This window comes from Diceros bicornis, chromosome 3, assembly GCF_020826845.1.
Source record: "Diceros bicornis minor isolate mBicDic1 chromosome 3, mDicBic1.mat.cur, whole genome shotgun sequence".
In the NCBI taxonomy this organism is placed as follows: Eukaryota; Metazoa; Chordata; class Mammalia; order Perissodactyla; family Rhinocerotidae; genus Diceros; species Diceros bicornis.
In genome coordinates this window covers 78,041,633-78,064,478 of record NC_080742.1, presented here as the reverse complement: position 1 = coordinate 78,064,478, position 22,846 = coordinate 78,041,633, and the positions used below count along the sequence as shown (strand labels likewise).

The following is a 22,846-nucleotide window of genomic DNA, read 5'->3' as shown; positions in this document are numbered from 1 at the left end:
AAAATACTTACAAAGCAACATGCAAACAAGTGCAAATTAATACAGTGCAAACTGAATACATAAGTGCTGAAGAGACACAGAAAAAAAGAGGAGCAGAGCTGAGTGACATTAGTTAGAGAAGGCTGAATGTCCTAAACATAGTGTGCTGGGGCCCAAGGTTCTGCCCTCATGTCCCAACGTCCCAGGTTCCAACTTCTCAACAATGGTGGTTTACCCTAAAGTTATAGAAGCTTTGTGACCTAAGTGCAAATGTGAGGTAGCCTTTAGAGAAATGCTTAATGGTAGAGTAAAGCTCCCAACGGCTCACCCTCCTTCCATTTCTGTATATTGTATATTCCGAGAACAAGAGAAGAAATGTTAAGTTTGTTAACAGCAGCAATCAAATAACAGTCACAGGGTTTAGACTTAAGGCAATAACTTCCTTTTTCCAACAGGCAATGCCTAAAATATAAAGGGAGTCTGTATTCTAAGACTACCCATTGGCTCAAGTTGGTAAAATTGAGAAGTTCTGCCAAATAATAGTTTTCAGACAAAGAGAAACACTTCAGTTACACAATAATCATTTACTGACTACATACTATATTCTAGGCATTGTAGTCAAGAACACTATTATACATAAGACTGTGGACTCCTCTACTAGACCGTGAGCTATTTATAGACAAGGACTGTATCTTCTTTTCATTACCAATCTAATGGGAAAGATAAGACATATAATTATATTTCAGTATATTCAGGACTGTATCAATGGTCTAGACCATTTATTAGGCAGACAGGAAATATAAAATTTCTTGAGATGTCAAGTTTCATAAATTGATTCAACCTTTCTAGAGGGCATTTTGGAAGTAGCTAATAAAATTTTATATGTACCTAATTTTTGACCAATCATTTTCACTTTTAGGGCTCCATCCTATAGAAACACTTGCTCAAGTTCAGAAATATAAGTGCCCAAGCATGTTCAATCCAGCGTTATTTGTAACAGCAAAAAAATGTAAATCAACAAGGGAATGGCTAAATAAATCAGGAATATTATGCAACTCTTAAAAAAAAGTAGATCTATATGCGTTAACACGAAAACTATTCATTATTGTTAAGTGAAAAAATCAAGTTGCAGAACAATATACAATAACCTCAATTTTGTAAATTTTTTTTGGACACATTATCTTATTTTATTCTAATACCAGTCTGATCACACATGGTCCAAGAACACTCACATAATAAACCCCAAATAAAAACAGACATTAAAGATTGGTCTTCAAACATTATAGCCAATGATCTCACTGACATAAAACCACAACCACACTTCAGTAGCCACCAAAACATTCAGCAGACCTTCCTTAACTGTGAGCTCTTTGAAGCTAGCAGTTTGAGCACTACTGACTATTTTTTTCAAGCTCTGCATAGCTATAGAGATCTCCTCAGGAGGTGGAGGAACCAGATCCCTTTGGCATAGTGCCAAAATGTAGCTAATCAAGGCTTCAAGTCAGTCACAGCAGTGTTTACCAGCACCACAGCCTTCTCCGCAAGCTTACAAACTGGGCCATGGTTCTAGGATGGAAAGTCTGTCACCTTGAACGGCAGGCTTGTAAATTTTGTACTTCTTACTTTAACTATATTTATATTGATTGAATTTTTAAACTAAGAAAGTATTACTTTAAAATTAGAATTTTAAAAAGAAATTTTATAAATAAACACTATAAATAGAACTAAAAAGAATTTAAGCAAACAGACCATTTTGAGAAGTTAAGGATATACAAGGTAAATCCCTTAGCCTTTAGAAATGTCACCACGGAGGGCAATAACCACGTAAAGTCAAGAGATACTCCTTAATGACACTGGCATTTTTTTATTGAGATGATGGGACTTTAAAGTATTTCAAATTCTTAGTGTCTCACACTCCTAATCTTCCAGAGGACAAGCAATCTTGGTGACTGAGAGTAAAGAGTGGACACCATGATAACAAGAGACTCTCGTCTTAGGAAATATTCCCCGGGAAAAAAGATATGGTGGAATCAAAGAAAGGACACTTCTTACGAACATCATAAAATGATCAATGCTTAGTAGAGGCAGTTTTTACCAGAGCACTGGAATGGCTACGATGCAAGCAAACTGAGGGTCAGGTTAAAATGGGGTTTGAAGAGAAACTTGATTCAATTATCTCTAGCACTGTCCAGGCAGCCCCAATAACATATTAAAGTCTATTTGGCAGTTAGACTCCTTGAGAGAAGGGTTTCCTATAGCCAGCACAGTTTTACAGGAATTTCTCTTAAAGACATCCAGTTGTCTTTTCTGTGGATTTATAATCACTAAGCAATCTACCAGGAAAAGGTTCCCTGTGCAGGCCACCTTCCCAAAATAGGTGTACACACCACTGTTAATTAGCCAGTTATTATGCTTGCACAAATTGTTATTATTTGATTTTGAACAGTGCACATCAGTTTTTTTTCAGGGAAAACAATTGTGGTTCTAGTTCTGCAAAATACAGAGTCAATAGCAAGTCTCAGGTTGTAATTCTTTGGCTGGCAAAAACTTTTAAAGCATGTATATGCAATGGTTTAACCACGTGAATTGTGAAGCTCACAATCATACAGGCCATCTATGTGATGCATATGGGTAAGCAGGTTTGTTTTCAAGAGAAAGGAAACACGTGAAAAAAAGACATGGCCAAAAGGCAGCTAAAGAGCACAATCTCTATCACAGGTACCCCAAGTATTCACAGCATTAATTGTTCTCAGAAAAAAAATGCAGCTTTCTAAATGACCAACTCTTTTGAGGAGCTATTCCTTCCTAAAAATGCAGCAGTCAATATCTCAAGGTTAGGTAAAACTATAAATTCCTACCAAAAAAAAAAACAACTTAAATTTTTGATTACTAAAAATCTCTGGATAAACACTTACCGAATCATTCTCCTTCGCAGTTCCACTGTTGACTTATAGTGATTCTCTTCTCTTTATCTCACACTCTGCATCCAATCCATTTAGGAAATCCCATTGGTCCTACCTTCACAATACAGTATAGCACTTCTTATCACCTCCATTGCTTACCCATCTAATACAACCTACCACCTTCTATCGATGGGAATACTGAAAGAGCCTCTTGTTGTCCTTATCATTACTCAAGCTCCAGAAGCGCTTTCTTTATACAACAGCTAAAGTAATCTCTTAAAGCATAAGTCAGGGCCGGCCTGGTGGCTTAGAGGTTAAGTGTGCGCGCTCCACTACTGGCGGCCCGGGGTTCGGATCCCGGGTGCGCACCGACGTACCACTTGTCCGGCCATGCTGAGGCCGCGTCCCACATACAGCAACTAGAAGGATGTGCAACTATGACATACAACTATCTGCTGGGGCTTTGGGGAAAAAAAAAAAAAGGAGGAGGATTGGCAACAGATGTTAGCTCAGAGCCGGTCTTCCTCAGCAAAAAGAGGAGGATTAGCACGGATGTTAGCTTAGGGCTGATCTTCCTCACAAAAAAAAAAAAAAGGCAACATAAGTCAGATTTTGTCAGTCATCCACTCAAAACCTTCCAATGGCTTCCCTTGTACTCAGAATAAAATCCAAAGTTCCTTATCACAGCTTACAAAACTACATACCCCACTACCTCCTTGAGCTGCCTCTTACCCTCATCCCCTTGCCCATCCTGTTCTTGCCACAATGGCATCTTTTCTGTTTCCAAAACACATTACATACGTTTCTACCTCAGGGTCTTTTACCTTTTACTTCTCAGCATTCTCTCTGAATAGAATGCTCAGATGGCTTGCTCCTTCAATTCATTCAGGTTTTTGTTCAAATGTTGTCTCCTCAAAGACACGTTCCTTGATCACCTTAACTAAAATAGTGTCCTCAGTTTCCTCACCTTGCTGTCTTTCTTCAACACTAAGCACTAACCGACAATAACTGTCTTTGTTTACTGTGTCTCCCACACTAGAATATGAGCTCAGGAGAACAGGCATATTGTTCACTGCTGTTTCTTCAGCCAATTAGTACTTGGCACAGAGCAGAGCAAGTATTCAATACAAATTTGCTGAACAGTGAATGAACATTCTGGTTTCAATGATTAGTCAAGTTTGCTATTTCCTTAAATTTCATTTTACATGCCCTGTGATACTATCACCAAAGGTTGAGTAATTTAACTTTTCTAAAGCCCTTCTGAGCATCTCCCTTTCTGGACCAGTTAGTGTAGTTATATACCTTCTACCAAGAAGAGCACAAAGAGAATTGAGAGATAGCCCTTGGCCAGTACCAGTGGCAGATACTGGGGGTATTTAGCCATACCTGCAAAACTAGGTCTAGTCTCAACACAGCAGCCAGGGTGATCCTTTTAAATTAGAAGTTATCCTTTTAAAACAGAAGTTAGATTGTTGTAAATCCTACAATGGCTCCCTATTTCTCTCAGAACATAATCAGGAGTTCTTACAATGGCCTATGAGGCTGTATAAGATCTGGCCCATTACCTCTCTGACCTCATTTTCCACTCTTCCCTACCCAATGCTCCTTCTGCTCCAACCACACTGGCCTCGCTACTGATCATCAAACAGACTAGGCACACCACTGGCTTAGAGCACTTGCTCCGGCTGTTCTCTCATCTTGAAACGCTCTTTACCTAAAAATCCACATGGCTAATTCCTTCAGGTCTGCTCAAACATCACTATCCTCATGAGCCTTATACCTTGATCCCTCTATTTAAAATTACAACCTAGCACTCTTGATTCTCCTTACCATGCTCTTTTTCTTTTTTCCATGGTGCTTTTGCCTTCTAACATACTATAAATTTTTCTTATTATGTTTATTGTCTTTCTTCTCACTAAAGTGTAAGCTCCACAAGGGCAGGAATCTTTGCCTGTTTTATGCACTGACTCCAAGCATCTAGAACAGCAGGTGGCATATAACAATCACACAATAAAAATTTGTGATTGAAGGTAATGACTCTCCTGGCTTTTATCCTGAGAGATTACTTATGTCTGGGCTGCCTTTGCAGGAGAGATTACCATCATAATTTGAAGTTAATCTAGAAATTATGAGGAGGTAATAGTACAATATACAGGAAAACAAAACAAAAACTGAACTAGAAGTAAAAAAACCTAGATTTTGTGCTCCTATTTCACTTTTGAATCAATGGATATGATTGAACAATGTACTTGACTTCTTAGTTTCCCAACTGAAAATCAGGAATAAGAATAATGCCTCATGGGATGATCAAGAGGATAAAATGAGATAAAGTAAAAATATAAAAATTACATGATCGCATTTGGAATTACTTTTGAGTTTCTTGAGGGTTTAGAAGGGAAAATTCCTTCCCCCTTCCCTTACTCAGAAATTTCTCTTTAGGGCTCAGAGCATGACTACTTCCCTTTAAGCTTTTCCCATGTGGCGGCTCTATAAGCAGATTAATCTAGAAAAGGACAATCGTGTGCTAGACAGTTTAAGAAATATTAATATCTTTGACCATTCAGTAAAAGGGCAGTATGGCACATAAGTGAAACTTAACCAAAAAAAAAAAAAAAAAACCAACTAAACTATTCATTAGAAGCAAAATATCATGGTAAGACAGGAAATTGGAGCCATGCCACTCAGAAACCTCAAGGGTAGAAATAGGCTTTGGTAGGTTGTTTTCCCAGCCACTTTTAATAACAGAAGAATAGAGTCTGGAGTTAAAAAGAGAAACCATTTAAAATAGATATTATCCAACAGGCTCTCAGTACATCAATTGATCCTTACCTGACAATGCTGAAGCTCAATCAGAGCAGCCCTCAGGGGAGATGAAAGCATGCTTTGCTTGAGCCATTTACCCAGAGAGAAATACAGATGTGCCATAAAAATTTAAAACCAGAATGAAAGTCAGACTGAGAGTTACTTTGGTAAGTCTGAAAAGAAATAAATAACACTTCTATTAACTATCACTTGGGCAACTCAGTAGGACCAAGTGTTGTGTTGGATTGGAAAATTTTAGGGTGAATATAATCAAATTAGAAAACCAAAGTGATAGATTTTCCAGGTTTGAGGAACACATACTATTGAATTAATTGTGACACCTATACCTCAATTACTATAGTTTGGAAAATATGTTAAGGGGAGATCCAGCCCAATGAAAGAGGGAGAGAAAAGAGAAACCACTGTACTTGACAGTCACAGACAATCTTAAGCAATGTTCTCAACATAGCCCAGATTTCTCTCCCTTGACTTGTTTCCTGGACCAACCTACTTCTCTCACGTTTATGGTAAAATCAAACATCCCCAAAATACTGACTACCATACTGACTCACATTTATTGTATGCTTTTTGTAGTTTTGAGTTTACCCAGCTCTCAATCCTAAATAGCAAGATAAAATGGCTTATAGTATAAGTAGGTATCAAGCTTTGGCAGAAGAAAACAGTCATTTGAAACGATTAAGTTTAGATGAAGAAGCTTCACAGAATCCACAAGCACAGGCCATAAGGCTAGTAAGTGAACAGACTGTGGACAGCTCTGCCAGGAGAGTCATGTTTACGATGGCTGGTGACCCTGCTCTTTCCTCTTCCAGTTTGTTTCTTGGGAAGGAGAAGAAAAAAAGCCCCCATGATGAATCACTTGATCTTACCACGTCAATCTCCGTGTTGGAATGTCCCATATTACAAACGATGCAGCTATTCTTCATGCGATCCAAGTGCTCTCTGGTTACCACATTCTTGTTACCTTAAAAACAGAAGAGATATCCACATGAAAAGGAATGAAGTTGGACCCCTACCTCACTCCATATAAAAATTTAACTTGAAATGGATCAAAGACCTAAATGTAAGAGCTAAAACTATAAAAATCTTAGAAGAACATAGGAATAAATCTTTGTGACCTTGGGTTAGGCAATGGCTTCTTAGATATAATACCTAAAGCACAAGAAACCAAAGAAAAAATAAACTGGACTATATGAAAATTAAAAACTTTCATGCTGCAAATGATATCCTCAAGAAAGTGAAAAGACAACTCACAGAATGAGACAAAATATTTGCAAATCATTGATAAGGGACTTGTATGCAAAATTTATAAAGAACTCTTACAACTCAATAATAAAATGACAAATAACCCAATTTAAAAATGAGTAAAGGATCTGAATAGACATTTCTCAAAAGAAGATATACTAAAGAAGATGTGCCAACATGCACATGAAAAGACGCTCAACATCATTAGTCATTCGGGAAATGCAAATCAAAATCACAATGAGATACTACTTCATACCTACTAGGACGGCTATAATCAAAAAGACAGTAACAAGTGTTACCAAGGATGTTGAGAAATTGTAATTCTCATGCATTTTTGGCAGGATTGTAAAATGATGCAGTCACTCTGGAAAAGTTTGGCAATTCCTCGAAATGTTAAAAGTAGAGTTACCATATAATCCAGCAATTCCACTTCTAGGTATATACCCAAGAGAACTGAAAAGATGTTCACAGAAAAACTTGTACACAATGTTCATAGCAGCATTATTCATAATAGCCAAAAAGTGAAAACAACTCAAGTGTCCATCACCTGATGAATGGATAAATAAAATGTGGTATAACCTTAATATGGAATATTATTCAGCAATAAAGAGGAATGAAATATTGATACATGCTACAACATGTATGAACCTTGAAAACACTATGCTAAGCAAAAAAAAAGCAAAAGACCACAAGTATGATTCTGTTTACATGAAATGTCTGGAACAGGCAAGCCGATAGAGAAATTAATGGTTGCCTAGGGCTGGGGAAAGGTGGAGAGTGGAATGAGAAGTGACTGCTAACGGTATGGGGTTTCTTTTTGGACGATGAAAATGTTCTAAAATTAGATAAGGGGATGTTGCACAACTTTACTTAAACCACTGAACTGTATACTTTAAAAGGGTGAATTTGGGGCCGGCCCGTGGCTTAGCGGCTAAGCGCGCGCTCCGCTACTGGTGGCCCGGGTCTGGATCCCAGGCACGCACCGACCCACCGCTTCTCTGGCCATGCTGAGGACGCGTCCCACATACAGCAACTAGAAATGTGCAGCTATAACATACAACTATCTACTGGGGCTTTGAGGAAAAAAAAAAGAGAGGACTGGAGATAGATGTTAGCTCAGAGCTGGTCTTCCTCAGCAAAAAGAGGAGGATTGGCATGGATGTTAGCTCAGGGCTGATCTTCCTCACAAAAAAAAAAATAATAATAATAAAAAATAAATAAATAAAAGGGTGAATTTTATGGTATATGAATTATATCTCAATTTAAAGAATTAGATTGTGGTGATGGGTGTATGACCCTGTGAATTTGCTGGAAAACACTGAATTGTACACTTAAAACGGGTAAAAAAAATAGCTTTTTAAAATAGCATTTTAAAAAACGTGAAGCAAGAACAGTTTCTTTTTTTTTTTTTTAAAGATTTTATTTATTTATTTTTCCCCCAAAGCCCCAGTAGATAGTTGTCTGTCATAGCTGCACATCCTTCTAGTTGCTGTATGTGGGACGTGGCCTCAGCATGACCGGAGAGGCGGTGCGTCGGTGCGCGCCTGGGATCCGAACCCGGGCCGCCAGTAGCGGAGCGCGCGCACTTAACCGCTAAGCCACAGGGCCGGCCGAAGAACAGTTTCTTATGGTCTCTTTTCTCTATCCCCAGCTTTCCCTGAGGCCACAAATATATTTTTATTCTTAAATATTCTGATTTTCTTCCTCTAAAACAGAATTATAAAAGAAAACCAGGGCCGGCCCCGTGGCTTAGCGGTTAGGTACGTGAGCTCCACTGCTGGTGGCAGGGGTTCGGATCCCGGGCGCGCACCGACGCACTGCTTTTCCGGCCATGCTGAGGCCACGTCCCACATACAGCAACTAGAAGGTTGTGCAGCTATGACATACAGCTATCTACTGGGGCTTTGGGGGGAAAAATAAATAAATAAAATCTTTAAAAAAAAAAAAGAAAACCAATATTGCAGTGGTTTATGATTCTACCATATAGACAAAATAAACATCTCAGTCCAAGGAAACTAGCCATATCTGCATATTCCTCTCTAAAACTCAAAATCTACCTCTTTGGGAATTAACACAATTACCTTTCCCACTTTCTCTAACCATGAAGAATTTTGCTCTAGCTTTGCAATAATTATAAGGACTAGAGGGAAATATTCATCACTTTTGGAGGTAAAATAAAAAATCAAATGTACAAATTTAAGATCTGACTTTCCAAATAAAACTCATCTCTAGGGGCCGGCCCAGTGGTATAGTGGTTAAATTCGCGCACTCCACTTCAGTCGCCTGGGGTTCGCAGGTTCAGATCCCGGGCGCAGACCTACACACCGCTTATCAAGCCATGCTGTGGCAGGCATCCCACATACAAAGTGGAGGAAGATGCGAACAGATCTTAGCCCAGGGCCAAGCTTCCTCAGCAAAACGAGGAGGACTGGCAACAGATGTTAGCTCAGGGCTAATCTTCCTCACCAAAAAAAACCAAACTCATCTCTAGCCATCTCCTAGGCAGCTGAGGATGTATGGAGATAAAGAACAGTTAAAAGGGATGGAGAGAAACTTTCCTCTGGATGACCTAATGGTATACTTTTGGTCAGAGCTCTAAAGAGACAGGAAGAATGTGAAAGACTGACTGGTTTTATGGGCTACCATCTCTGACTTTTAGAGTTTGTTTTTTTTGTTTGTTTTTTTTTGTTTTTTAATTTTTTTTTGTGTGTGAGGAAGATTAGCCCTGAGCTAACATCTGCCAATCCTCCTCTTTTTGTTGAGGAAGACTGGCCCTGGGCTAACATCCATGCCCATCTTCCTCCACTTTATATGGGACGCCGCCACAGCATGGCCAGCCAAGCAGTGCTTGGGTGCACGCCTGGGATCTGAACTGGCGAACCCTGGGCCGCTGCAGCAGAGTGCACACACCCAACCACTTGCGCCACTGGGCAGGCCCCTAGAGTCTGGTTTTGTTTAGAACATTTCCAGTCATTTTTCACTTGTTCTATGAAAGCGTTTCCAAGTACCACCCCATTTTATACATCATAATCATACCTGTACAGGTAATTACAATATCCACTTGTCGGATGACCTCATTTAATTTCACCAGTCGAAATCCATCCATACTGTAGAAATAAAGCATGATCAATTAACCTAAATAGGCAGCTGGGGAGCCTTTTGCCACAGAACCTCAAAAGCTATTACCAAGGTCCTTTAGTACCTACGTTGTCACTTCTTGATATAGCTGGACTATTCTTAGCAGTGAAAAATTCAAACCATTCCCTTAGTTCATACAGGACAGAAATAAAAGGTTCTTTTGCATCACTGGAACCTAATTCTTCCTGATAATAGTGAGCCAGGGTTAACCATGAGATTCCGTAATCAAGTTTTTAGAAAGTGCCATTTTATCACTGAAACTGCTCTCCCCAAGATCATCAATGATCTCCTGAATGTAAAAAAGAAAAAATTTTTTTCTTAGACTCTTATATTACTTGATTTCCACTGCTACATTAAACATTATTTACCTTCTTAAAGCTCTATACTCCTTGGAGTCCATGATACTGTTTTCTCCTGCCTTTCCTACTTTTCTGATTGCTCCTTCTTGATCTCAGTCAATCTTTAAATGTTGGTACTCTGTAGGGTACTCTTTTCTCTATTCTTTCAGCACTTATCCATACCCTTCTCTTGGCTGCAAATGACCCTTATAGGTGGCTGATTTGCACATCTATATCCTTAGTTTAGCTATCTCCAAAACTTCAGAACCATGGATCAAATTATCCACTGGATAGCTCCTCCTAGATGTCCCACAAGGATCTCAAACTTATTGTGTTTGGAAATAAACTCATTATCTTCTACACCCCCCAATCCTATCTATTTCTTCTTCTATATTTTCCATCTGGATCAATAGCACTACTGTTTACCCAACTGTACGAGCAAAATAAACTAGTATGTCCTAGTCTACCGCCTCTCCCTAACTGAAGCTGTCACCAAATCTGGTTGATTCTTTTTCCTTAATTTCTTAAAATCTCTTGAATCTATCCCTTCCTCTCCATACATGCTGGCCTTGCTTATGTTCAGGTCTTACTATTTCTTGCCTAGATTACTAGAGTATCCCCTGGCCCAATTTCATTGCTTTTAGGTTTACATCTCTCTAATTCATTTTGCAGAGTGATTTCCCTAAATGCAATCTGGATCATGTCACTTCCTTGCTTAAAATACTTCAGTGAGATTGCCTGATCTCAGGATAAGACCCAAATACTTATACTGGTATATGATTACACTGACATATGATTCCTACATCAAATATTACCACTCTCCCAAATTTATCCTATTGGCCAGCTACATTAAAATACTCCAGCTTCTTAAATATGCTGTGCTCTCTCCTTCCTCAGTTACTATGCACATGTTGTTCCCTGTACCTGGAATTTACTTCCAAACTAAGAAATCACTTACACAAGTTTCAAGACTCAGCTTTGCTGACACCTCTTTGTACTCTGCCCTCTTGCTCTTTAGTTAGATATTTCTCCTTTGCGCTCCTGCAGAAGCATGTGCTGTTTATCTCCATCACAGCACTTATTATACTCCACAGTGGTTATTTGTCTGAGTGCTTCTAAAAGCAGGGAAAACTTGTCTCATTCATCTGTTCATCGTATTCATCCTTAGCATAGAGCACAGTACCAAGTATATAGTCAGTGATTAGTTCACGTCTATAAGATAATTTGAATCAGTACCTCAGTCAGTAATAAAACATGTTCAGGTTTCTCTAACGAACCCAAAAAGTACTAGAATGGTGATAATTCTCCTCGCCAACAACTCTGCTGGCGAAATCTGTGGGTTTATGGCTAAGATGTGTAAGGAGTGGTAGGATAAGGACAATGGTTATGGTAAAATCTTGATGCCATGCTTCATTCTATCCTGGGTACCTTCCTCTGGAGGGTTAACAGTAAAGACTGAGTAGGTTATCCAGGCTACAGACACTGGGACTCTGCAGTAGTTTTCACAGACAGTGGTATTTCCATCCTGCTGAGGATGGCAAGAGACAATTTTAATAACAGCTACCATTTAGTGAGCATTTATTATGTGACAGCAGCTCTGTACTTTATATAATTACACATTATATAATGTACAATCATATACAATAATTATATAATTATTTTACTGAACTTTTACAACTCTTCGAGATAGGTAAGATTACCCACATTTTACAGATGGGAAAGGAATTATTCTTTTTTTTTTAACTTTCAATTTTGGAATCATTTCAAACTTAAGAATTACAAGAATAGTACAAACAACTCCTATATACCCTTCACTCAGAGTTAGCAGATTTTACCCTTAATTTGGATTTCTCTGATGTTTCCTTCTGATTAGATTTAGGTTACACATTTTGGGAAGGAATATCACAGAAGTGCTCTTTTCAGTGCACCACATCAGAAAGGATCTGGTGCCAGTCTGTTTCTCTCTTGATCACTGTGTTCAAAGGGAGAAGAATTACATATGGAAAAGGTAACGGGCTGCTTGTTCTCTGGTTCCAGGCATCCCTTGTTACTATTTCCACAGGAATCCTAAATTTTAGCTTCTCTGATAGTCTCTGCTCTTTCAGAGTAGAGCTCCTTGATCTTTGAAAGGCAAGCGCTTACAGTTAATGGCAGCCTTGCTCAGGATCTCAGCTCCTCTAAGATAAAATGTGACATTAACCAGGCCATTCTTCGGAGTCAGGTACAAGATCACAGTTAGATGACAGAGTAGAGGAAAAAGCAAGTCTCCTTTTGCATGCTTACCAGGCTTGAAGAGCACAGATGGGGTCAATCTCAGTTACATACACAATGGAGCCCATGGCTTTTAAGGCAGCACAGCACCCCTTCCCTACCTGAAGAGGGGAGAAAGTACACACAATAAGGAAAGTCAATGAGAAAACAGTTTTCAAAGCTTCTGGTGAAATGTACCCCGCTTTCTGCTCCCAAAAAGAATTTCACTGAATAGATTTATGCTTGGGGAAAAACAAGTAAATGAATGCAGTTCATAAACAAACTCCTAGTCCCTGCTTACCATATGCATGTGCATAAGAACACCCACACTCACGATTTATAATCAAAACACAAGCTAAAAGAACATCACAAATAGTGCACTGGAACAGTCAGAAAATCAACTTAAGAAAAAATGGCAAAAATGCAAAGGGAAAAAGAAAGATTGTACTTTAACCAGAGGGCCTCTAAAGTTGGTTAAACCTTACCTCTCCATAGCCACAAACCACCACCTGCTTTCCACCAAACATCATGTCTGTTGTCCTTTTAAGTCTAGGGAGAAAAAAACATTAAATCAGAAAAATCTTCTCTTGTTTCTCACTTGAGATTAGATTCGGCCCTTTTGTTTTCATGTTTTTGTTTTTCCGTTTTGAAAGAAAGCCTGGTTTCTATTCCAGAGAAACTATTTAATGACTAGAAAGAAGAATTCAATAAAATATGTATTTTCTCACTCTATGCTATCTAATCAATTCCATCTATATTGAGGTTTTTTTGTTTTCTTTCTTCCTTTCCCCTTGTCTTGGGAATGATGCATAAGGGAAGAAGCTATAGACTACAAAGTAACTTTTAAATATAAAAGCAATTATATAACATTTGGAATATACGATATTTGGAAATAAAAGATACAAAGAAGAAAATAAAAATAATTTTTATTTAGGAGGTGACAAAACTCTGGCTTAATGAAAATATTCTAGCTTATTGAATTAGACAAACATAAAATATAACACTGATAAATAAGTACTATATTTAGTATCAGAATGGCCAACAGGTCCCACATTAATTCAAAAGGGGAAGGTAATGGGCAATAAGGTGGAGAAGAGCTTTGAAACACGTCAACACCGACTACACGAGATAGTGAGTTTTCTGGGGCTGACTTCTTCTCAGACATGTTCTACTTCTTTGTCTTTGATTCTCTATGAAGCTGGAATAATGGTCCTTACTGTTTTCAGGGTCTCTTGGAAGAACTTGTAGGAGCAGTTTCTAGCTTCTCTTTAGGTTCAGTCAGTCTCCCTTCTCTAGGAATCCCTGGCCGTGCAGAAGAAAGTTTTCAACTAAAACCAGCCTATTCTGAGATAGACAGTTCCTATAAATATTTGTGGATCTTTCTACTCACCAGCTATCTGTTAACCTCTCCTGTTGAAAAGAGTTTATAAATGCCCCGAAGGCAAAGTAGGAATCCTGTGTTTTTAATGATTTGACAACTCTACTCAATAGGAACTGGTATAACTCCATGAATCCTAATGAAATTCAATAAATATCAATTAGGTGCAGAGGCAATTTCTTATTGAGCGAAGAGAGTAAATCTGGCTGAGCTGCCACCATACTCAAAAGTCATGGCTTAGGAGAATGGTCCTGGAATGGCTAGCACAGCAAGGAAAATCAGTAGATCATATTTCCGAGCCTTCTTTGCTTTGACTACCCTCAAGCCTTTCTGCCTCTCTTCCCAAAGGAAGATGATTCTCTCTGTGTGACTACAAATGATTGTGTGGTGGAAAGGAAACTTCATCAACACTGCTACTCTGCAAATGATAGGCTGACTGACCTGGATGGATTCCAGTTAGGTAGTGATTTCCTTGTGATCTTAGAGACCCAGATCTGCCTCAGGGTTTGAGGAAAAAGGACAGAAAAGACCTCAGTCAAGAAGGGACTTTTTAGGGGGATCGGGGTAAGCTGTCTGGTGGTGTATAAAAGTTACACCCAGTCTCTGATTTCTCTCTAATTCTTCTAGCCCCAGGACCCTCTAGAAGAGTTCCTAAAATATGATTTATTTTATGATCTGAAAATCGTATCTGGGATATCCTTATTCTTCCTACCAAGTGGAATCTCAGTCTCCAGAAGGCTGCACTTGCACTGCTTTTTGGCACTGCAGTCCAATTACAGAAGTATTCTCTAGGAGCCAGTGGGGCCATTCCCTCATTGCTTATGGCGTAGTGTATAACCAGCTCAGAACTACAGAAGCTCAATCCCTAATACCTTCCTCAAATGGACTCTCTATTGGCCTGAATGTCCTCTCCTTTCCATTGTAGCCTTCCCTGGACCATACTTTGCCTCTTCTTTAACTTCTCCTGCTCTCAACTTCTCTGAGAGGAACAACTGCCCATGATCCAGTTGGAAAGTTTTTTACCATCTGAAGGTGCCAATGAGCTCTTACTACTTAGCAGGTTTCTGGCGGATAGTTGATGTTTTTCTATTTTTTCATTAATCCTAACTCCGTTCCACTGCTTCTCTCTTACTCTCACTTTCATACACTTTTGACATTAAAGAATCTTTCTTACCCATAGGGTATACACTGCTTAGGAGGAACTCTGTCCATTTTTATGAACTAGTATAGGTAGCTTTATGCATCTTTTACTGAATCTAGTATAGAAAGATTTTAAGCTCATACATTTGGGACTTGAAAAATCTAAAAGATAGTTGTAGATGAGCAAATATTTTAATGAGTATATACCCAGATTATTAATTTTATCAGACACAAGGCTATTCACCACAATAATATTTATATATGGACAGAACTAGGGACAGTCTATAAACAGACTGATGGCTTGAGAATTCACTCAAATGTCCAAACTATTTGATAATACTATTGACTCTATAGGAGTAATAATTAATAATTGTTCAAATTTGCATTGAACATTCCCCCCTAAAAAAGACTTCAAAGCAAAAAGCTTCCTCTAATATCTAACTCAATCTTAGAATTTACTGTACAGGGTTCTAGAAAGAACAGCAAGGGAACTAACATTGAATACCAGGATTCATACCTTATCTCATATAATCCTCACAATAACTCTATGAGGTAGGTCTTACTGCCACCATTTTACAGATGAGGAAATAGACACAGATAGGTTAAATAACTAGTCCAAGGCCTTATAATTAATAAATGATAAAGCCAATAGTCAAACCAAGGTCTTTCTGGCTCCAATGCCGGTGGTGTCGCAAACAGCCTGGGATCTAGATTGGTTAGTAATGTGGCCCACAGGCCCTTTCTTCACTTTTCCATTAACCTAATACATGATGGCAACCATTTGGTTTGGCAATATTCTAAACCAACTTAATGGTTTCACATAGAGAATTACTGAGTCTTCCTAGCAAGAACAAAGGAATGCAGGAACACAAGTGTAGAAACAGAAACTGGGTATTGGAAGAACACAGTATTTGGTATATATCTAAGTAGATTTTGTCAGATTTACAGTCCTTACAGATTTGAAAAACTAAAAATGCCTCTGGAAATTGACTCTTTGCTCACTAAAACTTTCCAGATGGCCATAGAATTACATGATAGTTGGAGTTTAAGAACTGGCAACATGACTTAGAATAGGAACACGAGGGACCTTTTCCCAAACCATCAAAGATACTTACTTGTTTATAATGACTTCAGTTACTGACTCATAGGCCTGACAGGCTCACAAAGTAAAAATTCTGCTACCATTAGATAGGGGCTAGTTCTGACTTTTTAAGTAAAATAAATTTGCTTGCAATGGGTAGCTCTGGGTCATAAAATATTGAGTATGATGTGGTGATAAATCCAGAGGGGCTATATGAATCATTTCCAGAAATAACCAAAACCAAAAAACTCAGAACCTCAATTGAACAACTCAAGTTCATCCCAAAGATAATAAAACATTACCCATCAAGAATTGATTCACGGCAACAGTAGAGGTTGTCAAATTTCTGTTTGGTGACTGAGTCATTGACATTCATGGCTGGAACACACAGCTTCCCAGCTTTGGATAGCTGGTACAGCCTGAGTATGAGGGAAACCAAGAAGAACTTAAAACAATGAGATACTGCAATCTACTGTTAGTTTCATATCACATTCCAGAAATATTTTGATTGGGTAGGAATGAGAACATGAGACACAACTAGTTTCATCCTATTAGATGTATATAGAGAAATAAAGAATATCTTTCTAGAGCCTGTATACAGCTTAGAAATAAAGGTCTTAGTCAAAAGGCATGTGGGAAAATCTTTAACTCACCTCTAAATTTTAAGGATTAAAATGTAAAATTTTAAATTGCTTATTAATTTTATTCCCCTTTTTAATTATAAAAAGAGTAACTTTAAGTACTGTTTTAATCCCACTACTCTAATGTAACAATTTTAACTTTCAAATAGTCTCTCTTTTATAATCTCATACACATATTTATAAATATGTATATCTATATACAGTTTTATTTAAATTGAGTCAACTAAAAATTAGAACCAGGTCTTTAATTTATTTATTTCTTTTTCCCCCAAAGCCCCAGTAGATAGTCGTATGTCATAGCTGCACATCCTTCTAGTTGCTGTATGTGGGACGCGGCCTCAGCATGACCAGAGCAGCACTGCTTCAGTGCGCGCTGGGGATCCGAACCCGGGCCGCCAACAGCAGAGCACGTGCACTTAACCGCTAAGCCACAGGGCCGGCCCAGGTCTTTTATTTAAAATTCATCCTTTACTTAGAATCTGAAGGTATGGTATAACCCATAGTTTTGTATATTCAAAAAGATCACAATATATTGAAGCCGTGATGGTGGCTTATTTAGAATTTACTTTCCTAAAACTTTTATTTCACACTTTCAGTTCTTTCTGGGTGAATAATAGTAAACAGAAATGATTCCAATTTTACTCAGGGAATTATTGCTCATTTGAGAAACAAAACCTTAAATCCTTGCTCTCCGTACAAGAAGGTAAGCTCTATGAGGGCCTAGGTTTTTGTCTGATTTGCCCACTGCTAGATCACTAGCACAGTTCCTAGAACAGTTCCTTGGTCATTGTAGAAGTTCAATAAATAAATGTCTGTTAAATAAATGAATTTGTCCAAAAAGGACAAGCAGTCTTTGCATTACAATGACTAGAAAACATGAGAACCACACTTGTTCTCCTACCCTCTCCCTCCCTCACTATTTTAGGTTATTTGTGTGTTTTTTTTTTTTTAAAGATTTATTTATTTATTCTCCCCCCAAAGCCCCAGTAGATAGTTGTATGTCATAGCTGCACATCCTTCTAGTTGCTGTATGTGGGATGCGGCCTCAGCATGGCCGCAGAAGCGGTGCGTTGGTGCGCGCCCGGGATCCGAACCCGGGCCGCCAGCAGCGGAGCGCGCGCACTTAACCGCTAAGCCACGGGGCCGGCCCTGTGTTGTTAATTAAAAAAATAAGTGCGTAGACTTAGAGCTCATCACCTCATAGCAGGTTCCAATTTTTAACATAATGTACTCTATAGGCATGTGAATATAGAATATATATATGTCTAGGCTGCATAAAACCAGGTATGCTCATGTCAAATCTTACCTATGGACTCCAGTAACACTTTCCTCTACTATGCCCTTGATTTTCTTAAACATGTTGGGATACTTCTTATAAATCCAGTGAGTAAGATCCCCTCCATCATCCAAGATCTGCAATAATAAGCATCAATAATGTCATTCATTTTGCTATAGGCTCAAGACTTTCAGTGATTCTCTGGTTCTTGTATCTCAATTTCTAATTGTCATTTTACAGATATTTCAAATTTCCTATATGGTTATGAAAAGTAACTTAAAGCCAATATAATGACCAGTCATAATAAACTAATAAAAGACAATGAGGGATAAAATGGCAATTGTAATTCTCACAGCCAAATGACCTTGCCACATGACACACCTATTAGATCAAAATACACAGCAACACCATCAGGATTTTCTTACGGACTAAAAGCTTAAGTCATTATCTAGTTCTTGAATGTACTGTAGATATTTAAAAAGCCTAAACTTGATATTAGCATATTTATGTTGGTTAAATTCAAGACTTTAAATATCATCAGTCAAAGCTTAGTTTAAATAAATCCAGATAATTAGTCTCTCTCCCAGAACAATGGCTTATAAAACTGTATTCGTTAATCCTTTACTTTTCCCAAAGTACAGGTACTCTCTTACCCAAAATATCAGGCAGCACTGTAGGGTTTTGCCTAGCACAACCTCACACTCTCTATAAAACAAATTAAAAATAACTAGGGAACTGTGTAGCACGTAGGTGTGCAAGCATGCCTCTGAACAGCTCATCACTATTTTAGGTTGGGATTAAAGATAAATACAATGCTGTGCCCACTGAAGCTTTCATCAGCAGAGGAAAGTTTCTGAATTATAAATAAGCTAAAGAAAAAACAGTTTAGAATACTATTAGGCACTAGGCTGTGGCACTTCAGCCCTTCACCTAGCTGTTAGAAATGCTTGGCAGGACTTTTCAAATTGTTATACCCATTCTCCTGGAAAGTCCCACAAAACCGAGCTGCCCTCTACTGGCATGCACCCATTTTGCAGTCCCATCAATTATCAACTCTACTACAAGTGCCAAAAATGCCATCCCAGACCCCTGGACACACAAAATCCCCAACCTCATGTCTACCACTTGATCTCTTTTTTGCATCTCCTCTTGCTGTTGATCTATTTTGTCTGACTCAACTAAACCTTATTTGAGAGCAGGGATCCAAGGCAGGACTCTCATTAAAACTCTTACATTCGCTCCATACTATAAGTTAGTGCTCCATTTTCCCCCCGTAGAAACCCTCAGAACAGATGCCCTAAGAAACGGAAAGGCTCCTCTGAGTTTTTTCCTCCCTTTCTGCATGTATGAAATCTCTCACGGAGTTTTCCCTTGCAGCCTCTGATCCCCAGCCACACAAAAGATCAGACACAGAAAAGACTGAGGAATTGGAAACTCTGTCTTAAGTCCCACTATTTTCATACACTTTTCCCTTTTAACAAAGGTATCTAACACAGGCAGGTAGTTGCTATCCCTAATATTTGTTTAACGAATATAGCCCATAATTTTCACCATGAAATTCCACTGCAGAAAATTCTTGTCACCAGGGAATCTTCCTGAGGTTGGAAAGCAAGTAAAAGTACTAGATCCTGACAGGATCCAAAGAGATATGGCTCTTGTTTTCTGGAGTGACAACTGTTTTTACCCTTGTCTTACTTTCTTCATCAACATTTCCAGCAGTTTGTGCTGGCGCTACAGTTTATAAAAGCTCTCTGGGTAGAATCCCATGTCCTCTCTGTGTTTATGACTATAAAATTAATGTTTTATTTCCAGTAGAAACCCCCTGGCATATGTTCTTTAGTGCCTGTCAGTCATACTCCCTCCTGTCACTGTTAAACTCTGTTGGAAGGAGCTGACTCATCTTATAGCCGATTCCTTCCTCCCTTTCAGGATATGAAAGCTTTAACCCAGCTTCTCAAACCAGCACTTGGTGCAATGTGACCTGGATCACAGAATCCAGAAAGACAGGCTGCTTTTCTCTGCTGTGTACCCGGTGAGGCCTGCTCTGCAGTCTTTAGCAGCAAGGAATAGTTGGACTAGAGCTTCAAGGATTCTTTTTTCAGTTGATTCCCTAATTCCTCCTCTTACTCATATGCAGAAATGTTTGCAAAATAGGAGTGCCTCATATTTTGTGCAGCTTTTTGCTTCTTCTTGTGAATCTAATATGCTATCAGCCTTCAAGAACTTGATCTTCTAAAAAACGAAACAAAAATAAAAATGAAGCAAAAATAAAAAAACCAAGACTTTGCCTAGTCATCTTTCTTAAGGTGAGGAATGAATAAAGAGAAGAAATTTGAACTTGGAATCCCTTCAGGTTCACTATAAATTTAGCATATGATTCTAGAGAGAAAGCTAAGTAACACGGGAGGTGTATATATGTGTATGTGTTTTGATTATTATTGTTGTTGGGGGGGTGGGGGGGTAAGCAGTGATAGGGAATGGTAACTCTTTAATCTCACTTTTTAACCAGCCATGTGTGATCCCTGAGCATTACTTTAACGTTGCTGATGAATATGAGTGCTTCTAAGATCAGCACCGACAATTACAGCACTTTGAGCCTATAACGAGATTCAATATTCTTGGAGTACCCTAAGCACAAGCATCTAGTTCTGTTGGAAGCCTAGATACATCAGATAGAAAAGGAGGCATTTTCCTTCCTTCCTGTTGGCTACAGCCTCCTCCTCTGTGCCCTGCCAAGCCCCTAAAGAATTGTGTTAGCAGAAATCAAACCCACCATGTTCGGCTGCCAGCCTTCCACATTCACACATCTATCAATGCACCACCAAAAGTCATCTTCTGACTCTCCTTTCCAGGCAAAGACAGGAAATCCTGAGGAAAAGGAACAAAGAGAAACCATTAAAGTCTGAAAAAAGGTCTGACCCTAAATTTTGGGAAGAAAATGCTGGTTTTCCCCAATTCCAAACTCTCTTGTTCTGCTGCACTCTTTGGATTGACTTTCTTCACTGCTTAGTACTGTCTTCAGCCCCTTGCTCCATTCTTTTGTCTTTGGGTCATTTTGCTCTTGTTAGACAAAGAGGACAAAGAAAAGGGACAAGAGTATGATGGATGCTAAAAATATGACTAAAGAGAAAAAGAAGAAACCAGAAATAAGTACTTCTTTATCTAGTCCAACTGGAATCCTCATCATTTCCCAACTATACTTTGATCTTTCTTGCTTCTATACTTTAGTCATCCCATCCTCTTCATCAGGAAAACTCTTACACTCTTTTCCATCTATTAAAATATTGTTACAGTTCATGGGCCAGTTAAGTGTCATGTTCCTAATGAAGCCTGATCAACTCAACTGGAAGTGATCTCTCATGGAATTTGAACTGTTAATAAGCCCCTTGTTTGTGTACTGAATGTGTAATCCTTTATATCCTTGCATTATCATTGTTTATATATTTGTCTTCTCCTCAACCACAATATAAGATTGTGAGGGCAAAGACACTGTCTCATTTGTCCCTGTATCTTTTAGAGTAGGTCAATAAGCATTTGTTGGGGGAAAAAAAAAGAAATGAATGCATATGTACAATTCACTGGGCTACATATTTAATATTTGTGCACTTTTTTATACATATTTTATTCATTAATAAAAATTTTATAAATGAATCAATGTAAATGAAAGAACCAATGAAATGTTCAAAGTGCTAGCAGGAGGAGGGACATGCATGCACTATATAGCTTGCCCAGCATTTCTCAAAAGCTCTGAAGCAAGAGTTTGGTACCATGATCTGTGATGTGCTGCCAGAGAATAAAGACGAGAAACTGATGAAGTCCAAATTTCTCTATTTCTTTTGTCCTTCAAGTCTCAGTGCGATCAAATATTAATTTGCCAGGTCAAGACCTGTTAACTGCTGAAGCAGAAACACCAAACACTGAATCAGGGCAAACTGCTGAAAAACCAGCTGGATCACAAAACTATGCCTGAAGCATTTTCCTTTCTAATCTATATTACCTTAATCAGTGATCAGTGTTCACTGGTACTCTAATATTAGCAAGTCAAGGCAATGCATTAACTAATAATGGAGTATTAGACATAAGAAGATATTTGTGACTGTAAAACAATAAAGTTGTCTAGATCATATTTAACAAGAGAAGCCCAAAAAGAGAGCAAACTTATCAAGAATAGGGATCCATTTCTTCTTTTTTTTTTTGAGATTTTATTTATTTATTTCCCCCCCCCAAAGCCCCGGTAGATAGTTGTATGTCATAGCTGCACATTCTTCTAGTTGCTGTATGTGGGACACGGCCTCAGCATGGCCGGAGAAGCGGTGTGTCCGTGCGCGCCTGGGGCGCCCGGGATCCGAACCCGGGCCACCAGCAGCGGAGCGCGAGCACTTAACCGCTAAGCCACGGGGCCGGCCCGAGATCCATTTCTCCTAAGACAGCTCCTTTTATGTTGATCTTCCTTAAAGATTTATACAATCATGTGTTGCTTAACAAGGGGGGATACGTTCTAGAAATGTTCACAGAAATGTGTCGTTAGGTGATTTTGCATTGTGTGAGCATCATAGAGTGTACTTACACAAACCTAGATGGTATAGCCTACTGCACACCTAGGCCATATGGTACTAATCTTATGGGACCACCGTTGTTAACCCAAACGTGGTCATGC

General features: G+C 38.7%; 1 protein-coding gene across 5 annotated transcripts in view; it reads right to left on the bottom strand.

Annotated features, from left to right (window-relative positions):
• The window catches only part of AHCYL2 (adenosylhomocysteinase like 2), a 159,909-nt gene that overhangs the window by 5,320 nt on the left and 131,743 nt on the right, over positions 1-22,846 (bottom strand). For all 5 annotated transcript variants that reach the window (XM_058529712.1, XM_058529720.1, XM_058529728.1 and 2 more), the window contains exons 6-12: positions 20,963-21,057; positions 18,220-18,326; positions 16,575-16,691; positions 13,159-13,222; positions 12,707-12,795; positions 9,984-10,054; positions 6,572-6,666 (exon numbers count right to left, since the gene is read on the bottom strand). In XM_058529712.1, coding sequence (XP_058385695.1) covers positions 6,572-6,666; positions 9,984-10,054; positions 12,707-12,795; positions 13,159-13,222; positions 16,575-16,691; positions 18,220-18,326; positions 20,963-21,057 — 638 coding nt within the window. The remainder of the gene's footprint in view (positions 1-6,571; positions 6,667-9,983; positions 10,055-12,706; positions 12,796-13,158; positions 13,223-16,574; positions 16,692-18,219; positions 18,327-20,962; positions 21,058-22,846) is intronic.